Source organism: Delphinus delphis, chromosome 11, assembly GCF_949987515.2.
Source record: "Delphinus delphis chromosome 11, mDelDel1.2, whole genome shotgun sequence".
In the NCBI taxonomy this organism is placed as follows: domain Eukaryota; kingdom Metazoa; phylum Chordata; class Mammalia; order Artiodactyla; family Delphinidae; genus Delphinus; species Delphinus delphis.
In genome coordinates, this window is record NC_082693.1 from 40,483,994 (window position 1) to 40,506,559 (window position 22,566).

Here is a 22,566-nt window from a genome sequence, read left to right on the forward strand (position 1 = left end):
CAGCGTGACACACTTAAGTCCCACTAACACACTAACCCTACGAGTACCATGTGGGTGTGGCTTTTTAATCCTTTCACGTGTGTTGAAAGATACAACTCTTAACGCAGATTTCCGGGATTAACATTAGTCTGGGTGGTAAGAAAAGCTGAGGACAAGCCTTCAAGCTTCAAGTCACTCTGTCTACAAGAGGCGGGCAGGTCAGGCGTGGGTCAAGGCCGGGGAGGACTACACCTCTAGGCCACAGCAAGTAGGGGCTGAGCGCGACGCCCCAACCGAAGAAAACTGCCCCACACCGAGCGGTCTCCTGACACCCCGAGCAGGTGCCGGCCTCCGAAAACACGTGTGGGAGCAGTGAGGACAGAGCTCCTGAAGTAAAAAGGAACCGCAGGTAACTGTTACACCCCGCTCTCGCCAGAATAACACCTCCGCGATACTAACTCGCCACACCGGAGTGCCCCGGCACAAGATGGCGGCGTGTCACGTGCGCAACGCGGTGACGTAGGACGGCGGCTCGCAAGGAGCGACGGCCCTAACCTCACCCCCCACGCTTAGTTACTCAGTTTTGCCCCCCTTCCCTCCCCCGCCCCCGGCCTGGTGTAGATCATGCCGCCAGTGGCGGCCCTGACTGCCGAGGAAACGGTAGCCTAGGACAGTTAGCTGTTACGTGACACTGATTCTCCCCGCCCCGCCTGACCCCCGAGAAAGAGGCACGTCCCCGCCAAGTGAGGGGGTGGGGAAGTGGGTAGTGAATTCGGATCCACCTGGGAGGGGGGAGTGGAAGTTCCCACCCCGGACTGCGGCGAGGCGGCAGCCACAGGTAAGCAGGGGGCGGGGGTGGGACGGGCTCCCGTGTCCCCGGGCAAGGGGAGGGCGCGGGGGCGCGGCGCCGGCGGGGACGCCAAGCCGGGTTGCGCGCCTGGTGGGGGTCGCGCGGGGCGGCCAAGGTGGGGGAGGGGCGCGGAGGGCGCGCGGCGGAAGGGGGAGGGGCTGCTCGCGGTTCCGGTTCTCCTGCCTTGGCGCCCGGTGCCCCTTCAGTCGACGGTCTCCTCCTTCCTCCCTCTCGCCTGCTGCCCCCCCCAATGAAAAATAAACCGAAGACCTCCTGCCGCAGGGTGGCTTTCGCCTCTGAAGCCGCCGCTCTGTGGCCCAAGGCGAGCGCCCTCCGTCGAAGGTCTCGGGGTTGGGGCGGGAGCCGCGGGGAGGGCGGCGTGGCCTTGGCCTCCGCGCGTCTTCCGCCGAGCGCGGCCCGCGACCGGTTATCTCCGCCCGGGACCCCGCAGAGCGCGCCGGGCGCCCTCGGGGTGCGGGGCCCAGGACGCTCGCTGTGTGGGCAGAGCCAGCCCTTATCCGCTGGGAGCTTCCAGTCGAGTGGGGAGACGTAGAATAATCACACACACCCTAAATAATCACGGAAAGGTGCAGCCGGCAGGCGAGGAAGGGGAGTGTGGAGTGACAGAGCTCGTCTGTTTACCCCCGGACAGACGATCAAACTGAGCAAACGTTCTCTTTGATTTTCTCCTGTATCACGAAAGTAAGCATGGTATTTCATAGCGTCAACTACGCCGTGGAGCGTCCCCCTTGATCTCTTTACAGTTATTGTAGATGTTAATCACTAGTTGTTTTGTCAGCTTTTGAGGCGTAATGGGCTAAAATAGTCATTGGGAGCCTTTACGTTTCTGAGGCTTATTCATCATAGATTTGGCAAGCATCTGTCAAACTGGCCTCGTTTGTGGTTAAGAGTTTGTACACTATGTTTGCTTATGTTCGCAAAATTCGTTTTATCCTGAAAATTTCATTACCAACAGAAATATGCAGTTTTATTAAAATGCTGTTTTTCCTATAGACTTTATAATATGCAGTTTACTCGGTGTCTCAATTAGAATCACTACTGTGTTGCTAAGACGAGTATGTTAGGTCTGTTATTTGCAGTTGTCCTTTAAGGTTCGGCTTCGTCTGTGCTACATCTGTGCAGTACTACCGTATCGCCAGTAGGTGGTAGTACTTTCAAAAAATGCTTTTTTTTTTTTTCTCATGTCATCCCATTTATTTATACTAATGAATTTTCAGCTCTAAAGTAGGGTGTTGTGCCTGAATTTTCCTGTTCCTAAAGCTAGGCTGGAGTAATTGTCTAAAGATATTTTGTTAACCATTATTTCTATCAGTTTTAAGTAGGTAAACCCAACTAAACACATTGATTTATTCAGCAGTAGTTAAGTGCAAGGTATTATATTGGGAACAGGAAGTGGTCTTTGACTCCCTAGAGCTTGCATTCTGGTAGAGAGACAGAAAACAGGCCATTACTATACTGTGATAATAAGTGCCATGAAAGGTGGGGGAAGCATGTGCTGTGGGGATACAGCCAAAGCTTCTAGACCAGTCTAAAGGAGTCATGAAAGTTTGCCTGGAACTATAGCTTATAGGAATAGGCCGCTTGAAGAGGAATAGTGTTTCTGGCAGACGGAATAGCATACATGAAAGCCTGAAGGTGAGAGAAAGCAGCGCAGGCACATTTGAAGATCTGAAACAAATTCAGTATGACTAATAGCAATTTTGAGGGGAGATTGTGAGTTAAGTTGTGGAAATGTTGAGCAAGAGACTTCTTGCCCACAGGCTTCTACATCATCTGTAGGTGGAGAAACTTAAGACCCTCTTCATTCATCAGATGAGAAAACTATATTTGTTGATGTTTACTATTTTACTGCATACGTGACAGTCTGCTGGGCACAGAGCATACATTCACAAGATAGAGGCCCTGTTCTTAGGCACCTTAAGACTGGCGAAAACAGACATGCCTATAAACACAGTTCAGAATGTTAAGTAACCTCATTAGAAATATCTGCAAGGCACAGTGGAACAAGCATTAAGGAAGGAAGGACCTAGAGCAGTTGGGAACATAATGTTTGGGATGAAACTTTGAAAATGAGGAGTTTGCCAGGTGGACGAGTTGGGGATGTGAAGGTATTCTTGGAAGAGGGACAGTGTGGAATGAAAGAACATGGATTTTGGCTTAAAACAGTTCTGGCTTCAGATCTTGCATTCACATCTTACTGTGAGATCCACAGAAATGGCAATTCCTTTGATCCTCAGTTTACACATCTCTAAAATAGGGAATCCAAAAACATAATAATAAAGAATCCAGGTGATGATATATAAAGAACTCTTAGTTTAGTGCCTAGCATATGTTCGTTTCTTAACAAGCTTTCTTAAAGTGCCATGCCTTTACTTTAACATTCTTCATATGTCAGCAGGATCGCAGCCTGCTGTGATTTAGCTCCCCAAATTCATTCCCATTGATGGTACTTTTTTTTTCTTCTTTCAGTCTGTTTATTTTATTCATTTGAAATCCAGTTCGATTCTTTTTTTTTTTTTTTTTTGCCACGCTGCGTGGCTTGCAAGATTTTAGTTCCCCAAACAGGGATTGAACCCTGGGGCCACGGCGGTGAAAGCACCGAGTCCTAACCACTGGACTGCCAGGGAACTACCCCATTGATGGTACTTTTGAAGCTGTGTTTCACTGCCCACTTGTGATTCTGCCCAACTTGGGATTGTTTCATGTTAAGCTTCCATCTGCTGCCTTGGGCTTACTTTATTTTTACAGAAAATGTATGCATAAAATTCTGTGTTGAGCAAGTTTTTAACAGATTGTTAATCTTAACCTTAATTTTAGGAATAATAGCTTTAAAAAGTAAGCAAATAAAGGTTACACATTCTGATAACGTCACTAAAAAACTATGTATGTATTGTTAATAATGAGCCGAAGGTATAAAGGCTGCTTTCATTTTGGAAAAAAACCTGATTGGTTAATTCCTCTTTTAAAAAATCATAGAGGGCTTCCCTGGTGGCGAAGTGGTTGAGAGTCCGCCTGCCGATGCAGGGGACGCGGGTTCGTGCCCCGGTCCGGGAAGATCCCACATGCCACGGAGCGGCTGGGCCCGTGAGCCATGGCTGCTGAGCCTGCGCGTCCGGAGCCTGTGCTCCGCAACGGGAGAGGCCACAACAGTGGGAGGCCCGAGTACCGCAAAAAAAAAAAACAAAACAGAAAATAGACTGTCTTCTTTTCTGTAGGAAATATAGTTGTAGTAATTGTCCAAAGTGTTATTTGCTGACTGTAGTGGCTTTTACTATGAAATGTCAGATGTTTTGTTGATGATGTTAGTTTCCATTAGATATAAAATTTCTTAATAATATTCTTATGGGGGAAAATCAGTGAGTCACAGTGAAACAGAAAAGTATCATTTTCAGTAATTTAACAAGGTATTATAAAATCTTTTATAGTTTCTTTCAGTGCTTTAGCACTACATCTTTTTTTTTTCTCTCTGCTCTATATTCTTATGTCTTCTGAAATGGAGTGTTTAAAAAGGCATTTTCAGTAGCGATAGTATGTAGAAAGTATAAAATTCCATCTTTGATGCTGTCTGTATGTTCAGTCTTTGGAATTACACTTCTCTTAGTGTAGATTAAAAATCACTGCACTCTTCCTAAAGAAGGGACTATATATAGCTTAAAAGCAGTTCAAGCAGTTCCCTTAAAAGCAGTTCAAACAAGGGGAACACTAGATGAACTTGTCAAAATTTAAAGTTTTAAAATCATAGTTACTGGAAACATTTGTATCAAAATGAAAGAAATAAAATTTATATGAAGAAATAATATAGGGTAATAAGGAAAACACAAGATCTGATAGATGGATGGACAACTAATATGAACAGAGAGCTCACATAACTAATAGAGAATTAAAGAAATGTAAAACAATGTACCATTTTCCATCTATCAGGTTAGTCATGACTAAAAAATTCACTGGACTTCCCTGGCGGTCCAGCGGTTAAGACTTCACCTTCCAATGCAATGGGTGCAGGTTCGATCCCTGGTCAGGGACCTAAGATCCCATATACCTCGGGGCCAAAAAACCAAAACATAAGAAGCAATACTGTAACAAATTCAATAAAGACTTTAAAAAAAAACCCTGAATTCTTAAAAAAAAAAAAAAAAATTCCCATTGCTTTCTCATGTGCTTCTGGTGGATTGTAATTCTTTCAGAAAACCTTAAATATTCATTCTCCTTAACCAAGTAATTCTCATTTTTAGAATATATCCTATGGAAATAATTTTAATTACAGAAAAAGCTTTATATGCTAAACATATTAATCTCAGTATTGTTTTGTTTGGTAAAAAAATGTGAATTATGTACATTCACTGGATGGAATATTATGTAGCATTTAAATATGTTTCTATTTGAAACCTAGAAAATATTTGTGATAAATGAAAACAGGATACAAAATTGTACGTGCAGTATGTTTATGATTTTTTAAAAGTTGTGGAAAGAGAAGACTGAAAAGAAATTAGACAATATTATAATTAAGTTTTTATCATCCATTCTCTTTCTGTTCTATATTTTCCATGTTAGAAAAAAAGGCTCATGACATATTTAGAGGGAAAAGCATTAGAAGCACTTTATGTTTGAGGTGATTTTATACCTTTTCTCAATGGCTAAAAACAGTAGCATCAATCCAGAGTTAAGAATGAATTTATTTTCTGCTGTCCAAAACGGGAAAAAAAAAGAGAAGAAAGAATATGCAGGCTTAAACTTCACAATTATTAAATTAATGATGCTAAGGGCTAAGTACCTAGTTGCCCCCTCTCTCTCTAAAAATTCTTTGAATTGTGGTAAAATACACATAAAATAAAATTTACTATCATAACCATTTTGAAGTATACAATTCAGTAGTGTTAAGTACATTACATTATTGTGGTGCCAATATACAGAACTTTTTCATACCCATTAAACAACTACCCATCTCCCCTCCCTCCAGTCCCTATTAAGCACCATTCTACTGTTTCTATCGGTTTGACTACTAAGTACCTTAAATAAGTGAAAGCATTCAGAATTTGTCTTTTTGTGACTGGTTTATTTTACTTAACGTATGTCCACAAAGTTCATTCATGTTGTCACATGTGTCACAATTTCCTTTCCTTTCTTTTTAAAGCTGAATAATATGCCATTGTATATGTATATCACATTTTGTTTATTCGTTCATCCACTGATGAATATTTGAGTTGCTTCCACCTTTTGGCTATTGTTAATAATTCTCCTATGCACATAGGTGTACGAATATCTCTGTAAGACCCTGCTTTCAATTCTTTTGGATATACACCCCAAAATGGGATTGCTGGATCGTATAGTAATTCTATCTTTAATTTTTTGGGTTACCACCATATTGTTCTCCATAGTGACCGCACCATTCTACACTCCCAACCAACAGTGCACAAACGTTTCAGTTTCTCCACATCATTGCTAACACTTACTTTCTGTTTTTTTTAAAAAAAATATTAGCCATCCTAATGGGTGTGAGGTGATATCTTAATGTAGTTTTGATTTGCATTTCCCTAATAATTAGTGAAATTGAGCATCTTTTCATTTGTTTGCTGGCCGGCCCTCTCTCTTTTTATGTCTTTTCACATAATTAGAAAAACCTTAAATTCTACCCAAATCTTTTACCAGCCTCTTTCTACGTAGTTCTCCTATTTGACATATTCCATCTCTCATAACCCATTTATTCTCATTCTTACCCAGCCTACATGTCCTGCAATTGATTCTCTAGATCATCTAGATCTTCAGAAACTCCTTAGTTATGGTTTCATTTATTTATTTATTCTGTTCAACCTTTGCTCAATAAGTTCTCTATATTAAACTATGTATGCAATTAGAAACTGTTCCCTAGGGGACTTCCCTGGCAGTCCAGTGGTTAAGACTCCGCACTTCCACTGCAGGGGGCACAGGTTCAATCCCTGGTCGGGAACTAAGATCCCACATGTTGCAGGCCAAAGAAAGAAAAGAAAAGAAAAACTGTTCCGTAGAATGTAGAAAAGAATGCTTGGGCTTCCCTGGTGGTTAAGAATCCGCCTGCCAATGCAGGGGACACAGGTTCGAGCCCTGGTCCGGGAAGATCCCACATGCCATGGAGCAACTAAACCCGTGCGCCACAACTACTGAGCCTGCGCTCTAGAGCCTGTGCTCCGCAACAAGAGAAGCCACCACAATGAGAAGCTCGCGCACCGCAACGAAGAGTAGCACCCGCTTGCTGCAACTAGAGAAAGCCCACACGCAGCAACGAAGACCCAAGAAAGCCAAAAATAAATTAAAAAATTTTTATTTTAATTTAAAGGAAAGAAAAAAGAAAAGAATGCTTGTGTTCCTGCACAGAAGACTATCTTATGTATACCATTTATTAAATTTAAACATGTTCATGTGGATCAAAATTCAAAAAATTTAAAGGAAAATCTCTTTTCTCTCTCTGTACCGTAGCTACCAATTCTCTTCCGTGGAGGTAACCAAGTTACCAATTTTCAAGCAACTATAGAGTATACTATCCATATTCTGTAGCACTTTTTATTTTCCATTTTAAAAGCTCTTATCATAGGTCACTACACACCCAGAGCGAAGGTGTGGAAACATGAGTCTGGATAAATTGAGCTCAGCCCTTAGTATAGAAAAGCCTGTTTTGTTCCTCTTAAAAAGTGTGCATGTTAAGAAAAGAAATGTCTTAAGATTTTTTGAAAATGAAGTTAGAAAGCATCTTTTAACTTTTTTTTTCCCCTTACAGTTGATTATGGAAGATTCTCACAAGAATAACGCTTCAGAGACAGCACCTCAGTCTGGTTCAACAGTTCAGGGAGCTCATATTTCTCATATTCCTCAACAGGTAAGGCAGGAACGAGCCAAAACATTGAACCAGTTAGGAATATTTGTTATGCAGATTAAGCTGTTGTTGCAGATCACCAATTACTAACGTTCAAAAAAAGAACCAAGCAAAAGAGAAAAAAACCCCCGTAAAATGTTGAAATGTATGGAAGGAAGGAATTATCTGATTTAAATATCTTGTCAAGATCATTCAGTTTTATTTTCTGTTATAACATATTTAGTGTTTTAACATGTATATACTTCTCAAAACTTGGGGAGGTAGAGTTCATTTTATGCGGTACATGATTATTTTAGGTTTTTTTTCAGACTAATTTTGTTGCTGCATAAGACAAATGAAAAATTATTTGGCCCTTTGGGCTGACTTGAAATAGAGACTAATAGTTTCAGGAGGCAGACCATCTTCAATTCAACAGATGTATTGTGGATATAAAAGAAATATTTTTGCTGAACTGGAAAATAGGCATATTCATTAGAGAATTTAAATTGACAGACATGCATATTGCAGAACTGATGATATTTTTAAAATTTCAAGTTGTCTGATCCATGCACCTGACCCACTTCAGGGAAAACAACTGAAACTATGTATTGCCAGTGACAGGATTTGAACTTTCAAGTAAAAATTAGAATTTTGGATAACTTGTATTCACCATCATGAACTTGACAGCTTCCCAGTAGCTACCAACTTTTTCGTTACAAAATTGTGTTACAAAATCACGCATGGTATAAGATCCATTCAGAATGCGAGATACACCAATGGATTTTAATGTTAACAGAATATACAGAGTTCAAATTGTACATTGCAGACAACCTTTAAGAAACTGCAACCTGTCAAGTTTTAATGTGGTTTCAAAGGAGAATATCCATAGTTATCTGGAAAAACAATTAAAACACGTCCCCCCTTTTCTGACTACATACCTGAGTGAGGCCAGACTTTCTTCATATACCTCAACAAAACCACATATGGCAAATATTTAATGTAGAAGCAGATAAGAGAAATCAACTGTTTTCTATTAACTCAAACATTAAGGAGATTTGCAGAAATGTAAAACTGTCATTTCTGTCACGAATTTGGGGGGGTATATTTAGTCATATTAGTGAAAATATATCATTTATGTTAACATGTAATGGATTTATGATTGTTGTTTTTATTTTTTTATTTTTTATACATTTATTTTATTTTATTTTTGGCTGTGTTGGGTCTTTGTTGCTGTGCGCGGGCTTTCTCTAGTTGCTGTTTTTAAATGAACTGTTAAATAGTTTTAAAATTTCTGTTTAAATTTTAAATGTAAGTATTAGATTAAAAACTGACATAAATGAAATTTCTTTGGGGTCCTTAGTAATTTTTAAGAGTATAAAAGGGTCTTGAGATGAAAAAGTTAGAGAACCAAGCAACTAAAGGATTAATCCTTCAAGCTTGAGGTATCCTTCTCTTATTTGGCTATATCTGTGAAGAATAATGATATCTTCCCTAGATGGTACTGGAAAAACAATGATAGAGTCTTTCATTTACCTTCTGTTAATAGGGCCCTTCACAGAAATGTTTTAATTCAGTTGGCTTACATACACATTTCAGTTATGTTGGTTAGATGTGAATGTTTTACAGGTTTCCTCAGAAGCATATTTACAGAGATAGAATAAGTACATTTCTAGGCGGTAAATAATTTTATAGTGATTTTAAAAAATAATGTCACTGACTTGCTATCCAAATTCTTGTGGCTTGACTGCTTTATTAGAGGCTAACTTCTGTAAGGAAGAAGTATCTAATAACAGTAGTATTTATTCAGTCATTCAGTATAAGGTGGGGATATAACAGTGAACAAAAGTTTCAGCTCTCATGGAACATACATTCTAGTGTTGGGGAGAATAAAATGTATCAGTTCGTAGTATGTGCTGTGGAGGCTGATAAAGCAGGGTAGGAGGAATAGGGGGTTGTTGATGGGGATGGGGACTTGCCTTTTTATGTAAGGTGGTCTGAGAAGTCGTATCTGTGGAAATACCTCTTCAATTATATGCACCAACAGCTGTAAACTCTGAGACTGATATGTGCTTGGCATGGTTAAGGAACAGCAGGGCAGCCAGTGTGGTAGGAGAGGGATGAATGAGGGGAGAGGGATACAAGATGAGGCAGAGAGGTTTGGGATGGCAGAGGAGAGTGCCAGATAATGTAGGCCTTGTATGCCACTGTAAGATTTCTGGCTTTTAATCTGGGTGAGATAAGGAACCTTGGGAGTGGTTTTTGAGTAAAAACCTGATTTGACTGATATTTTACAGAGAAAGCACTTTGATATTTTAATAGGATTCCTCTGGCTGCTTTGTGGAGTGGAAGTAGGAAAACCAGTTAGGAGGCTGTTACATTGATTGTGCATGAGACAGTAGTGGCTTGGACCAAGGTGGTATTAGTGGTGGTGGTGAGATAAAGTTAGATTCTGGGGCTTCCCTGGTGGCACAGTGGTTGAGAGTCCGCCTGCCGATGCGGGGGACACAGGTTCGTGCCCTGGTCCGGGAAGATCCCACATGCCGCGGAGCGGCTGGGCCCGCGAGCCATGGCTGCTGGGTCTGCGCGTCCGGAGCCTGTGCTCCGCAACGGGAGAGGCCACAACAGTGAGAGGCCCATGTAACGCAAAAAAAAAAAAAAAAAGTTAGATTCTGGATATAATTTGGTTGTGAAGCCAACAGTGTTTGCTTTTTAAAAAAAAAAAAAATTTATTTATTTATTTGGTTTCACTGGGTCTTAGTTGCGGCAGATGGGTTCCTTAGTTGTGGCATGCGAACTCTTAGTTGCAGCATGCATGTGGGATGATCTAGTTCCCTGACCAGTGATCGAACCTGTGTCCCCTGCACTGGGAGCACAGAGTCTTATCCACTGCACCACCAAGGAAGTCCCCCAGTGTTTGCTTTTGGATTGGATGTAGGTGTAGAGGGAAAAAGGAGTCAAGATTGACTCTACAGTTTTTGACTTGAATAACAGTAAGAATGGAGTTGCTGTTTACTGAGATGGACAACATTGGCGCATTTTTTTTTTTCTTTTTGGGGAGATGTTGGCAATCAGGAATTTAGCTTTTGGGCATGTTAAATTTATGATACTATTTGTTAGTTTTCTTTGCTGCAAAACAAATTACCACAAATTTAGTGGCTTAAAACAATACAACACACATTTATTATCCTAAAATTTCTCTTAGTTGGGTTCTGTGCTTCAGAGTTTCACAAGCTGCAGTCAAGATGTTGGCTAGGGCTGGCTTCTTACCTGGAGACTAGAATGGAGAAGAATTCACTTCTAAGCTCACTCAGGTTGTTGGCAGAATTCATTTTATTGCAGCTGTAGGACTGAGAACTTTAATTTTTTTAGCTGGAGGCCACCCTCAGCTCTTAGAGGTCGCCTGCAATTCGCTGCCACCTGGTCCTCTCCAATAAGTAGTTCACAACATGGCAGCCTCCTACTTGAAGTTCAGCAGGAGAGTGAGAGTGAGTCTGCTGACAAGACAGAGTCTTATATAATATAATCAAGGGAATGATATCCCATTCCTTAGCCATAAAATGTGACATAATCACAGCGATGACGTCCCATCATCTTTGCCTTATTCTGTTGGTTAGAAGCAAGCCACAGATCCCTCCCACACTCAAGGGGAGAGGATTACACAAAGGCATGAACACCAGAAGGTGGGGACCATAGGGGCCGCCTTAGAATTTGTCTGCCAAACCATACAAGTAGATTTGTCCAATAGGTAGTTGGATATATATGGTCTGGAGTCCAGGGGAGAGGTCCAGACTGGAAATGTAAATTTAGGCATTGTAGATATATAGGTGGTATTTAAACTCATTGGGTGATTTCTGGCTTCTCTTTAGGACATAGAAAGCTGGAAAGCATATTGCTCCCACTGTAAAACAAGAGTAAGCTATAATATACAAAAATCATAACTTCTTTCAACACATTAGTAGTGGCATGTGGGCATGGCTCACCTGTAGCAGTAGCAGAGTACAGGAAGAAGGCAGGGCTGTCATACAGGGGGAAATAAGAATTTAGCTAAATTGAGGCTTTGCCGGTGGCACAGTGGTTAAGAATCCACCTGCCAATGCAGGGGACACGGGTTCAAGCCCTGGTCTGGGAAGATCCCACATGCCGCGGAGCAACTAAGCCTGTGTGCCACAACTACTGAGCCTGCGCTCTAGAGCCCGAGAGCCACAACTACTGGAGCCCACGCGCCTAGAGCCCATGTTCCACAACAAGAGAAGCTACCGCAATGAGAAGCCTGCACACCATAATGAAGAGTAACCCCCGCTCACCGCAACTAGAGAAAGTCCGTGGGCAGCAACGAAGACCCAGTGCAGCCAAGAATAAAAATAAAGTAGATACAACATTAAAGAAATTAAAAATGGTCAGAAAAAGAGAAGAATTTAGCTAAATTTTTATTGAATTGCTAAAGTCTAAGTGTAGGCTAGTATGAGAACATAGAACCCTTGGGAGCTGCAGACACAGGGTAGGTAACACCCACTCCAGGGATCCCCAAGAGTTGCTCATGAGAAAGATTAGGGGAAGCAAGGGAGACAAGAGAAAGCCTCTCTAGGTGGTACAGGCCTGCCTGGACCCTTCTTCCCTGTGGAAAAGAGCTTTAAGCCACTGGGGGAAGGGAATAAACCCCATTTTCCAGTGTGGGTAGAAGTGAAAAGAAAAAGAAAATACATAAACCCTGAGGGAAGGGCAGAAAATTTTCCTGGGTTCAGACCATTAGTTTTCCTACTACTTGGAGAAAGCCCTACCCCCTGAGACTGAGACTAGGCCAGGATAACAGAGCAACTTCTCAGGCTCCCCTTAGCTCCTCCAGCAAGTAAAGCAATAGCAGTTTATCCCTGGGGAGGACTAAGAGTATGGAGAGACACTCTGGGTCAGGTGCACAGAGAAAGCCTAAAGCTGAGGGTGGAGCAGGATCACTGAGAAAAACCCTCTGGCAAACCAGGCCCCACCCTAAGCAGAAGGTCACACTAGAGGAATTTAGAGCTGGTTGTGTACTTAAGGTAATCATAACAAAACCCAAACCCTGCTCAATTCTTGGATAGATTGACTCATCCCTCCCCCAGCCACCACCTGCACTAAAAGCCTAGTAGAAGAAGTACTGAAGAACTACCACGCCATTTTTAGGCATGAATACTGTTTCCTCAGTCTCTACTATCTTACTACATATGATGTCCATCATTCAGGCAAAAATTATGAAGCACATACAAAAAAGCAAGGAAATAATCACCCGCTGTCAGAAGTAAAAATGATCAGTAGACTCAGGATGACTAGTTGTTAGAAGTATCAGATAGTGAATTTAAAATAATAATAATATATTAAAGGCTATAGTGGAAAAAGTGGACAACATGTATGAACGGGAGGTAAATTTCAGCAGAGGAATAGAAACTGTATGAAAGAGTCAAATGGAAATGCTAGAAATAAAAATTGTGACATAGATGAATTATGTTTTTGGGCTTATTAGTAGATTTGACACAGCTGAGGAAAGAATCAGTGAACTTGAAGATAGGCCAACAAAAATTATCCAAACTGAAAAAAGAAAAAAAAGTGGGGAGAGAAACAGAACAGAGCATCTGAGAGCTGTGGGACAATATCTAAATATTTAACATAAGTGTAATTAAAGTCATGGGACTACATGACATTACTGGGGGTGAGTGTAGTCAGAGATGAGGTCAATGGATTTGACTCTGGGACTTTCCAACATTTGGGGGTTGGGGAGATTGAAGAGGGATGGCCAAAGCAGTAAAAAGAAAATCAAGAGAAATGGGGATCATGGAAATTAGGAACGAGGTGATGATCAACTATGTAAAATGCTGCTGGTAGGTCAAATGAGGAGTAACAGTAACTGTTATATAGTCTATCTTCATTATTCAAGGATTTTTTTTTTTTTTATTGGCTGCACCTTGTGGCATGCAGGATCCTAGTTCCCTGACCAGGGATCAGACTTGCACCCCCTGCAGTGGAAATGTGCAGTCTTAACCACTGGACTGCCAGGGAAGTCCCTCAAGGATTCTGTATTTGCAAATTCACCTACTTGATAAAATTCATTTGTAACCCCAAAATCAGTATGCACTCTTGTGGTCATTAGTGGACATGTGTGGAGTAGTGAAAAATTTAAGTCACTTTCTCAGTTGAGCTCGAACAATGCAATACTCTGTCTTACAATTTTAGGTCTCATACTATAAACAATTCTCCTTTTTGTGGTCTAGTTAGTGCTGTGTTTTTCACATTATTGTGCTTTTTGTTGGTGATGTTGCTGTTTAAAATGGCCTCTAAGCATAGGGCTTAAGTGTTAAGTGCAAGAAGGCTGTGATGTACCTTATGTAGAAAATACATGTGTTAGATAAGTTTCATTCAGGTGTGACTTGTAGTGCTGTTGACCATAAGTTCAATGTTAATGAATTAACAGTACTATATTCCAGACTACCAAAATAAAGCTAATATTGCAATAAAACAAGTCACACAAATTTTTTGTTTTCCACTACATATAAAAGTTATGTTTATACTATATTGTAGTCTATTAAAATGTGCCATAGGGCTTCCCTGGTGGCGCAGTGGTTGAGAATCTGCCTGCCAATGCAGGGGACACGGGTTCGCGCCCTGGTCTGGGAAGATCCCACATGCTGCAGAGCAGCTAGGCCCGTGAGCCACAACTACTGAGCCTGCGCGTCTGGAGCTTGTGCTCCGCAACAAGAGAGGCCACGACAGTGAGAGGCCTGCACACCACGATGAAGAGTGGCCCCCCCACTCGCCACAACTAGAGAAAGCCCTTGCACGGAAACGAAGACCCAACACAGCAGTCAATCAATCAATAAAAAAAATGTGCCACAGCATTCTGTCTAAACAATGTACATACTTTAATTAGAAAATACTTTATTGCTGGAATTTCCTGGTGGTCCAGCTTTCACTGCCGAGGGCCTGGGTTCAATACCTGGTCAGGGAACTAAGATCCCACAAGCCATGCGGCCAAGGGAAAAAAAAAACCTTTATTCCTAAAAAGTGCTAACTTTTTGTGCCTTCAGTGAGACTTGCTCTAAGCAAGGTTGCCGCGGACCTTCAATTTGTAAAAAATGCAGTATCTGCAAAGCACAATAAAGTGAAGTGCGATAAAACAAGGTATGCCTGTATTAAATAAGGTGTCTTTAAACAGAAACACACTTAAAACCAGGTTATACGTTAACCGGTTGATGAAAATATTGTGCCCAGAGGCTTGCAGCAACCTAACCCTGTATTTCCCCTAGGAACAATGGTTCAGCATTTGCTAATTCAGTGTACATGGCAGCTTCATAGAACATAACCACAAATAACAAGAGTTGACTGTATTTGGCAACATGGAGTTCATTGACAACCTTGACAAGAACTGTTTTCAGTCGAAGTGGGGATAAAAATCTAATTAGATCTAAGAGAACATGGGAAAAAGAAAAGAGGGGAGAAAATGAGTAGAGAGGAGTTTTGCTGCAAAGGGATCTACAAAATGAAGTGCTGGAGGGGGTTTTATAAGTCATGGAAGTTTTATTTTTATTATTACTTTTTATGATGGGAGGAATTAACAGCCTGTCTATATACCAGTGGGAGTGATGCAATAATATTTGATGACACAGGACATATAGAAAGGACAATCTGGGATGATGTCCTTCAGGAGGGGCGGGGATGAGCATTAGTCTGCAAGTGGAAAATTTATTTTACATGAGCATAGGTACCTCATTCATAAGAAAGCAATCAAATACAGGTTAGGTAGGTAGATTGGGAATGAGGTACTCTGAAAGTTTCCTTTTGATAACTTCTTTGTTTTTCAGTCAGATAAAATGTTTTGAGAACGTAAGTGGACTAGGGATATATAGTAGGATTGTTGGAGAGCATTAACAGTCCACTTGAGGTTACTGATCATGAACTTAAAGTGTGACCATTAAGTTCAGTTGTGTGTCTTTCTCCAGTCAGATTCAGGTACTTGCATACAGGTTACAGGCATAGAGTATGTGAGTTAACAGGTTGCTGTTTAGTCCAGGGACTACAGCAAAGCAAAAAAAGACAAGGACATTGAAGGTTATGTGATACAGTGATTATAATGCTGTACCATGAAACTTAAGCTGTATAAGGAAGAAGTGGGGACTTGATGGGGTCAAGAGCAGGGAAAAGATAGTAGACTCGATGGATTATAAGTTCCTGTGGAGTCCAAGAATTGTTGAGAGTCCAAATAGTAGAGGTAGTGAGTTGGAAGTAGGTGGTACTCAGAGAGAGGGATACTTGAATTTGAGATTATAGGAGGGGTTATTGGTAATGATAAGGTTTAGGTAAGTAGTTCTCAACTGGAGTGGTACTGCTTCCCCACTGAGATGTCTAGAAATATGTAGGGGGTTAGGGATGGTGGTTGCCACTGGCATTTAATGGGCAATTTAGAGATGCTAAATGTTTTTCATTGAGCAGGATATTCCTGCACGTGGAAGAATTGTCCTACCCCAAATGCCTGTTCAGAAACCCTGTAGGGTATGACAATGGGAGTGGGTGGCCAAGAAGGGTAGAAGACAGGGCTTTGGAGGAGAGAAATCAAAAACTGGCCCAGACATGGAAGGATACTGGATGTTGCATACTGAAATCACCACAAATTACATCAGGAATAGTATTGGAGAGAACAGAGTGATCCTGGGGCTAAAGTCTTAAAGAAATGAGGGGACATGACTGCCACAGGGACAGTCTACTGCTCTGAGCCTCAAACTTGGGAGTTTTCAGGTAGAACTTGGGACAGTGGCCTGGAAGTAGCAATGAAGAGCAAAGGAAATACCAACTCTGTCTGTAGGCTCATGGTATGAGTGCAGGAGAGAGGCAGTGTTCTCCAGAGGAGAGCAGAGGTTCAATTATGGCAAGAAGGTGAAGGGGAGGGACTCAGTACTTGATGAATTTCATTTAATTGCAAAGTATATATAGATTGAGAGGCAACCTTGCTTAAGACCTGGTCTGAATCCTGGTTTTGTCACTTAGTGACTCTGGAACATTGACTAAGTCACTTAACTTATTTATTAAATCACTTTTTTAAAAAAATTCATTTTATTTATTTATTTTTGGCTGCGTTGGGTCTTCGTTGCTGCACACAGGCTTTTCTCTAGTTGCGGCGATTGGGGGCTACTCTTCCTTGCGGTGCACAGGCTTCTTTTTACAGTGGCTTCTCTTGTTGCAGAATATGGCCTCTAGGTGTGTGGGCTTCAGTAGTTGTGGCACGTGGGCTCAGTAGTTGCGGCTCGTAGGCTCTAGGACGCAGGCTCAGTAGTTGTGGCGCACGGGCTTAGTTGCTCCGAGGCATGTGGGATCTTCTCAGACCAGGGATTGAACCAGTGTCCCCTACATTGGCAGGCGGATTCTTTTTTTTTTTTTTTTTTTGGCAGGCGGATTCTTAACCACTGCGCCACCAGGGAAGTCCCCACTTAACTTATTTAGACTTGATGTTCAGCATCTGGAAATAAAGGCATCGGACTTGGTGATCTGTAAAGTCTTTTCCAGCTCCTAACTTTCAGTAATTCTCATACCGTAGAGAAATTTGTGTACTTTAACTATGTGTGAATGGGGAAAACAATGTTGATAGTAATAGGTAACATTTATTGAGTATCCACTGTGTGCCAAGTGTATTGTAAGCATTTTACATGTTTTAATGCCTTCAAACCTCTTACCAACCTACTGTGCTTTTCTAATCCCCATTTTAGAGGTCACACAACTAGTAAGGCTAGAGACATGATTTGAATTCCAGCAGTTTGACTTCTCTTACAGCTTGGGTTTCCTGAGAAGCAGACAATGCGATGGACATTAGCATGCAGGAGGTTTATTAGGAGGTCCTCTTGGGATTGCCACCTGTGGAAGGGAAAGAAAGGAATAGAGGAAGCAGGATTGAACAGAGGGAAAAGTTGGACTTTGATTCAGTCTCAATGAAGACCTCAACTGACCCTATAGGGAGATTAGAAGCTGAGATAGCTCTTCAGAATTGGGGTAAGGGACCAGCCAGGCCTTTATATTCCTGCATGCACCAGGCATTGGATCTTGACTGACCCGGGAAGGGATACGTGTGACCTCAGGCAGAGTGACTCTCATCAGCCAGGGCAATTCCAAAGAGGGCTGACAACTGAACACTGTCAGCAGCTGTCTTCCAGCAGCTGGGGAATAAGTCTTTTACCAGAGAAAAGGGGATCTGGCTGTTGCATCATGGTGTCCACTACAACTGCAGACTTTATAATCACCACAGTCCTTTGTTGCCTCCAGGCAGTGGATGATGATAAATGAGGATAATTTAAGAAATTAACAAATAGGCTTGGCTCCAGAACACTTTTAAAACAGATTGATTTTCATTCCATTCATATTTTTGACATGAGAATTTAGCCCAAGGGTTTGTCCAGGGATAAGCTAAGAATGTGTGTGCATGTGCGTGCGCACCAGTGTTTTTGGTAATCCTTTCTTACCTGGCGATTATCTAATGTTTTGGATGTGCTTGGTCATATTGATTTTACTTTTTAGAAAAGAAAGATTCTTCTATAGAGAGTTAGAAATCTAGGTGAATTTATTTCGATGTTTCCAGTATGAATCATATGGGGAATAGAAGAATAATTTTTCTTTTTCATTTGCTTAATAGGGTCTTTCACAGAGCTAAAGGTTTTAAATTTTGATTAGGTCCAATTTATAAATTTTTCCTTTTATGGATTGTGCTGATGTTATCTAAGAGCTCTTTGCCTAGAACTAAATTTCAAAGATTTTTTTTCCCTGTTTCTTCCTAAAAGTTTTATGTTTTACATTTAAGTCCACAATTCATTTTAAGGTATTTTTTGTATAGATTTGAGGGGTTTTGTTATGTATGTACAATTGCTACAGCACCATTTGTTGAAAAGAGTATCTCTCCTCCACTGAATTGCTTTTGCACCTTTGTCAGGATCATTTGGGCATATTTGTCTGTTTCTGAGTTTTCTATTATGTTCCATTGATCTATATGTCTGTCCCTCTGTCAGTGCCACACTGTCTTACCATGTTATAGTAAGCCCTAACATCAGGAAGATGATTCCTCACATTTTATTCTTCTTTTTCAAAATTGTTTTGGCTATTTTAGGTCTTCTTCCTTTCCATATAAATTTTGGAATAAGCTTGTCTGTGTCTGCAAACCTGTAGATCAGTTTGGGGAGAACTGACATCTTGTTGACTCTTCCAGTCCTCAAATATAGTAAATCTCTCCAGTTATTCAATCTCCTTTGATTTCTTTCCATAGCATATTGTCATTTTCAACATACAGATCCCATACATGTTTTGTTAGACTTACACCTAAGTATTTCATTTTCTTTGGAGCAGTTGTAACTAATATTGCATATTTTCTTTGGAGCTATTGTAGATGATATTGTATTAATTTTGATTTCACTTGTTTGTTGTAAGGACATAGAAATGCAGTTGATTTTTGTTTATTGATCTTGTACCTTGCAACATTGCTGAACTCACTTATTAGTTCTAGGAGGGATGATTTGGGGGTTTTGTTTGTTTTTAATATTCCTTAGGATTTTTTATGTATAGTCGTGTCATCTGCAAATAAGAGTTGGTTTTATTTCTTTTCCAATCTGTATGCATTTTCTTTCTTTTTCTTGCCTTATTGCACTGGCTAGAACTTCCAGAATTATCTTGAATAAAGTGGTGAAAATGGACATCCTTTCATTGTTCCCAGTTTCAAAGGGAAAGCATTCATTCTTTCATCATTAAACCTGACATTAGCTGTAAGTCTTTTATAGATGCTCTTTTTGAGTTTGAGGAAGTTCCCTTCTATTCCTAGTTTTCTGAGAGGTTTTTTGTTTTTTTATTTTTCCCATGAAATGATGTTAGATTATCAGATGCTTTTTCTGTATCAGTTGGTGTGATCATATGATTTTATAACTGGAAGTTTGTACCTCTTGATCCCCTTCACCTATTTTGCCCAACCTTTCATTCCCCTCCCTGTGGCAAACCTGTTTGTTCTCCTCTATGAGTCTGTATCTTTTGTTTGTTCATTTTATTTGTTTTTATAGATTCCACATATAAGTAAAATCATATAGTATTTGTTTTTCTGTCTCACTTACTTCACTTAGCATAATACCCTCTAGATCCATCCACGTTGTTGCAAATGGCAAGATTTCATTCTTTTTTGTGGCTAATATTCCTGTGCGTGTGTGTGTGTGTGTGTGTGTACACGTACGTACCTCATCTTCTCTATCGATTCATCTATCGAAGGACACTTAGGTTGCTTCCATATCTTGGCTGTTGTAAATAATGCTGCCATCAACATAGGGGTGCATATTTCTTTTTGAACTAGTGTTTTTGTTCTCTTTGGGTAAATACCCAGAAGTGGAATTGCTGGGCCATATGGTAGTCCTATTTTTAATTTTTTGAGGAACCTCCATACTGCTTTCCATTGTGTTTGTACCAATTTACATTCTCAACAACAGTGCATGAGGGTTTCTCCTTTCCTTACATCCTTGCCAACACTTGTTATTTGTTGTCTTTTTGATGATAGCCATTCTGATAGATGTGAGGTGATATCTCATTGTGGTTTTGGTTTGCATCTCCCTAATGATTAGTGATATTGAGCATCTTTTCATGTGTCTGTTGGCGATCCTGTATGTCTTTTTGGGGAAATGTCTATTCTGGTCTTCTGCCTATTTTAAAATTTGGATTGTTTGGGTTTTTTTTGGTATTGAGTTGTATGAGTTCTTACTATATTTTGGATATTAACTCCTTATTGGATATATCATTTGCAAATATCTTCTCCCATTTAGTAGGTTGCCTTTTTTTTTTAGTTAATTAATTTATATTTGGCTGCACTGGGTCTTCATTGCTGCATGCAGGATTTCTCTAGTTGTGGATAGTGGGGGGCTACTCTTCGTTGTGGTGCATGGGCTTCTCATTGCAGTGGCTTCTCTTGTTGTGGAGCACAGGCTCTAGGCACACGGGCTTCAGTAGTTGTGCACACAGGCTCAGTAGTTGTGGCTCACAGGCTTTAGAGCTCAGGTTCAGTAGTTGTGGCGCACTGGCTTAGTTGCTCCACAGCATGTGGGATCTTCCCAGACCAGGGCTTGAACCCGTGTCCCCTGCATTAGCAGGTGGATTCTTAACCACTGTGCACCAGGGAAGTCCGGCCTTTTTGTCTTGATGATATTGTCTTTCGCTGTGCAAAAGTATTTAAGTTTGATGAAGTACCATTTATTTATTTTTGCTTTTGTTGCCCGTGACTGAGGAGACAGATCCAAAAAAATATTACTAAGACCAGTGTCAAAGAGTTTACTGTCTCTTTTCCTCTAGGAGTTTTATGGTTTCAGATCTGGCATTTAGGTCTAATCTGTTTTTTTTGTTTTGTTTTGTTTTGTTTTTGCGGTACGCGGGCCTCTCACTGTTGCGGCCTCTCCCGTTGTGGAGCACAGGCTCCGGACGCGCAGGCTCAGCGGCCATGGCTCACGGGCCCAGCCGCTCCGCGGCATGTGGGATCTTCCCGGACCGGGGCACGAACCTGTGTCCCCTGCATCGGCAGGCGGACTCTCAACCGCTGCGCCACCAGGGAAGCCCTAATCTGTTTTTTTATTTTTGTATATGGTGTAAGAAAGTGGTTCACTTGCATTCTTTCATTTTGAAAGCAGATTAAGAGTTATGAACAGCTTAGATTTTCTCTTCATCTGTCCATTTATTTTGCAGACAGTGTGAAATGAGATATTTTGTTATAATGGAATGACTCTTAGCTTGAGAAAGTATGAGAAAATGTATTTATAAGGAATAGCTAATTTCTTCAGTGGGATGTGAGAGTACATATAATTTACAAATATCATGCTATAATAAAAATTTTACCTATAGTAGACATTAGATACATCACAGTTATTATAATAACTGTGTCTGTAGTGTTAATAATACTCTGGACTTGGCCTATGGAACTATTAGATTACAGCCCCAAATTACGGAAAGTAATGACTGAACTAATAGACCAAAAGGTTCTTAATTTTAAGTTAATCAGTATATATGGAGGGGTTTAACATGAGAGGTCTCACTGAACAGTCTGTGGTAAGAGATGAATGTTCCGCAGAATATAGAGTGAATGTTCTAATCTACAACTGAAGTATAGTACGTAGTAGCAAAATAGTATTGTAATGTGTTGATAGACTTAGTGAGGTCACTGAAAATGTCTGAATGTTGGAAACCCAAGAGGTCTTGAGTATACATGAGCTTTTTCAAAGCAAATATGAGTACACACAGTAGCATTCTCTGTTGATGAAGGAGGTTTTTGTGGTAAAAGGACTAAGAAGAACGATTAAACCTTAGAAGAAACTTTGGTACATTATATCACATACAACTATTTGGAGGAAGCATGACCAGCAAGTTTCTATCATTAAGGGTAATAAGACTCCATCTTTGGTGAATTTGTTAAAAAAAATACTGAGTTTCAGGGAATTCCCTGGCAGTCCAGTGGTTAGGACTCTGCGCTTCCACTGTAGGGGGCATGGGTTCAATCCCTGGTCGGGGAACTAAGATCCCACATGCCATGTAGTGCAGCCAAAAAAAAAAAGAAAACTGAGTTTGTATCTCAGAATTTTCATACTAAGTGCATTTTTCTAAGTAATGATATAATTTTGAGTACTTTTTTTCTTTTTGGCTGCGCCATACAGCTTGCAGGATCTTAGTTCCCCAACCAGGGATTGAATCCAGGCCCCGGCAGTGAAAACACCGAGTCCTAGTCACTGGACTGCCAGGGAATTCCCTGTTTTTTTCTTGAGAAGCAATTTTGTGGTTTCTTGATATCTCTTCCCATGAAATAATAGAATGTGTGTGATTTTGGTCATAAAATTAATAAATTAGAAACTAATTTGCAATACAACTTTGCTATCATAGAATCTAT

The 22,566-nt window shown here is 40.8% G+C and overlaps 1 protein-coding gene across 6 annotated transcripts in view; it reads left to right on the plus strand.

Moving 5' to 3' along the window:
- The first annotated feature begins 590 nt into the window (after nucleotides 1-590).
- Nucleotides 591-22,566, plus strand: part of ATF1 (activating transcription factor 1) — a 54,298-nt gene continuing 32,322 nt past the window's right edge. For 3 of the 6 annotated variants that reach the window (XM_060024763.1, XM_060024766.1, XM_060024768.1), the window contains exons 1-2: nucleotides 1,036-1,151; nucleotides 7,599-7,697. In XM_060024763.1, coding sequence (XP_059880746.1) covers nucleotides 1,080-1,151; nucleotides 7,599-7,697 — 171 coding nt within the window. In that variant the 5' untranslated portion in view covers nucleotides 1,036-1,079. Of the gene's footprint in view, nucleotides 818-1,035; nucleotides 1,152-1,172; nucleotides 1,532-7,598; nucleotides 7,698-22,566 lie in introns of those variants that run through there. The other 3 variants (XM_060024764.1, XM_060024767.1, XM_060024765.1) reach the window with 2 other exon arrangements.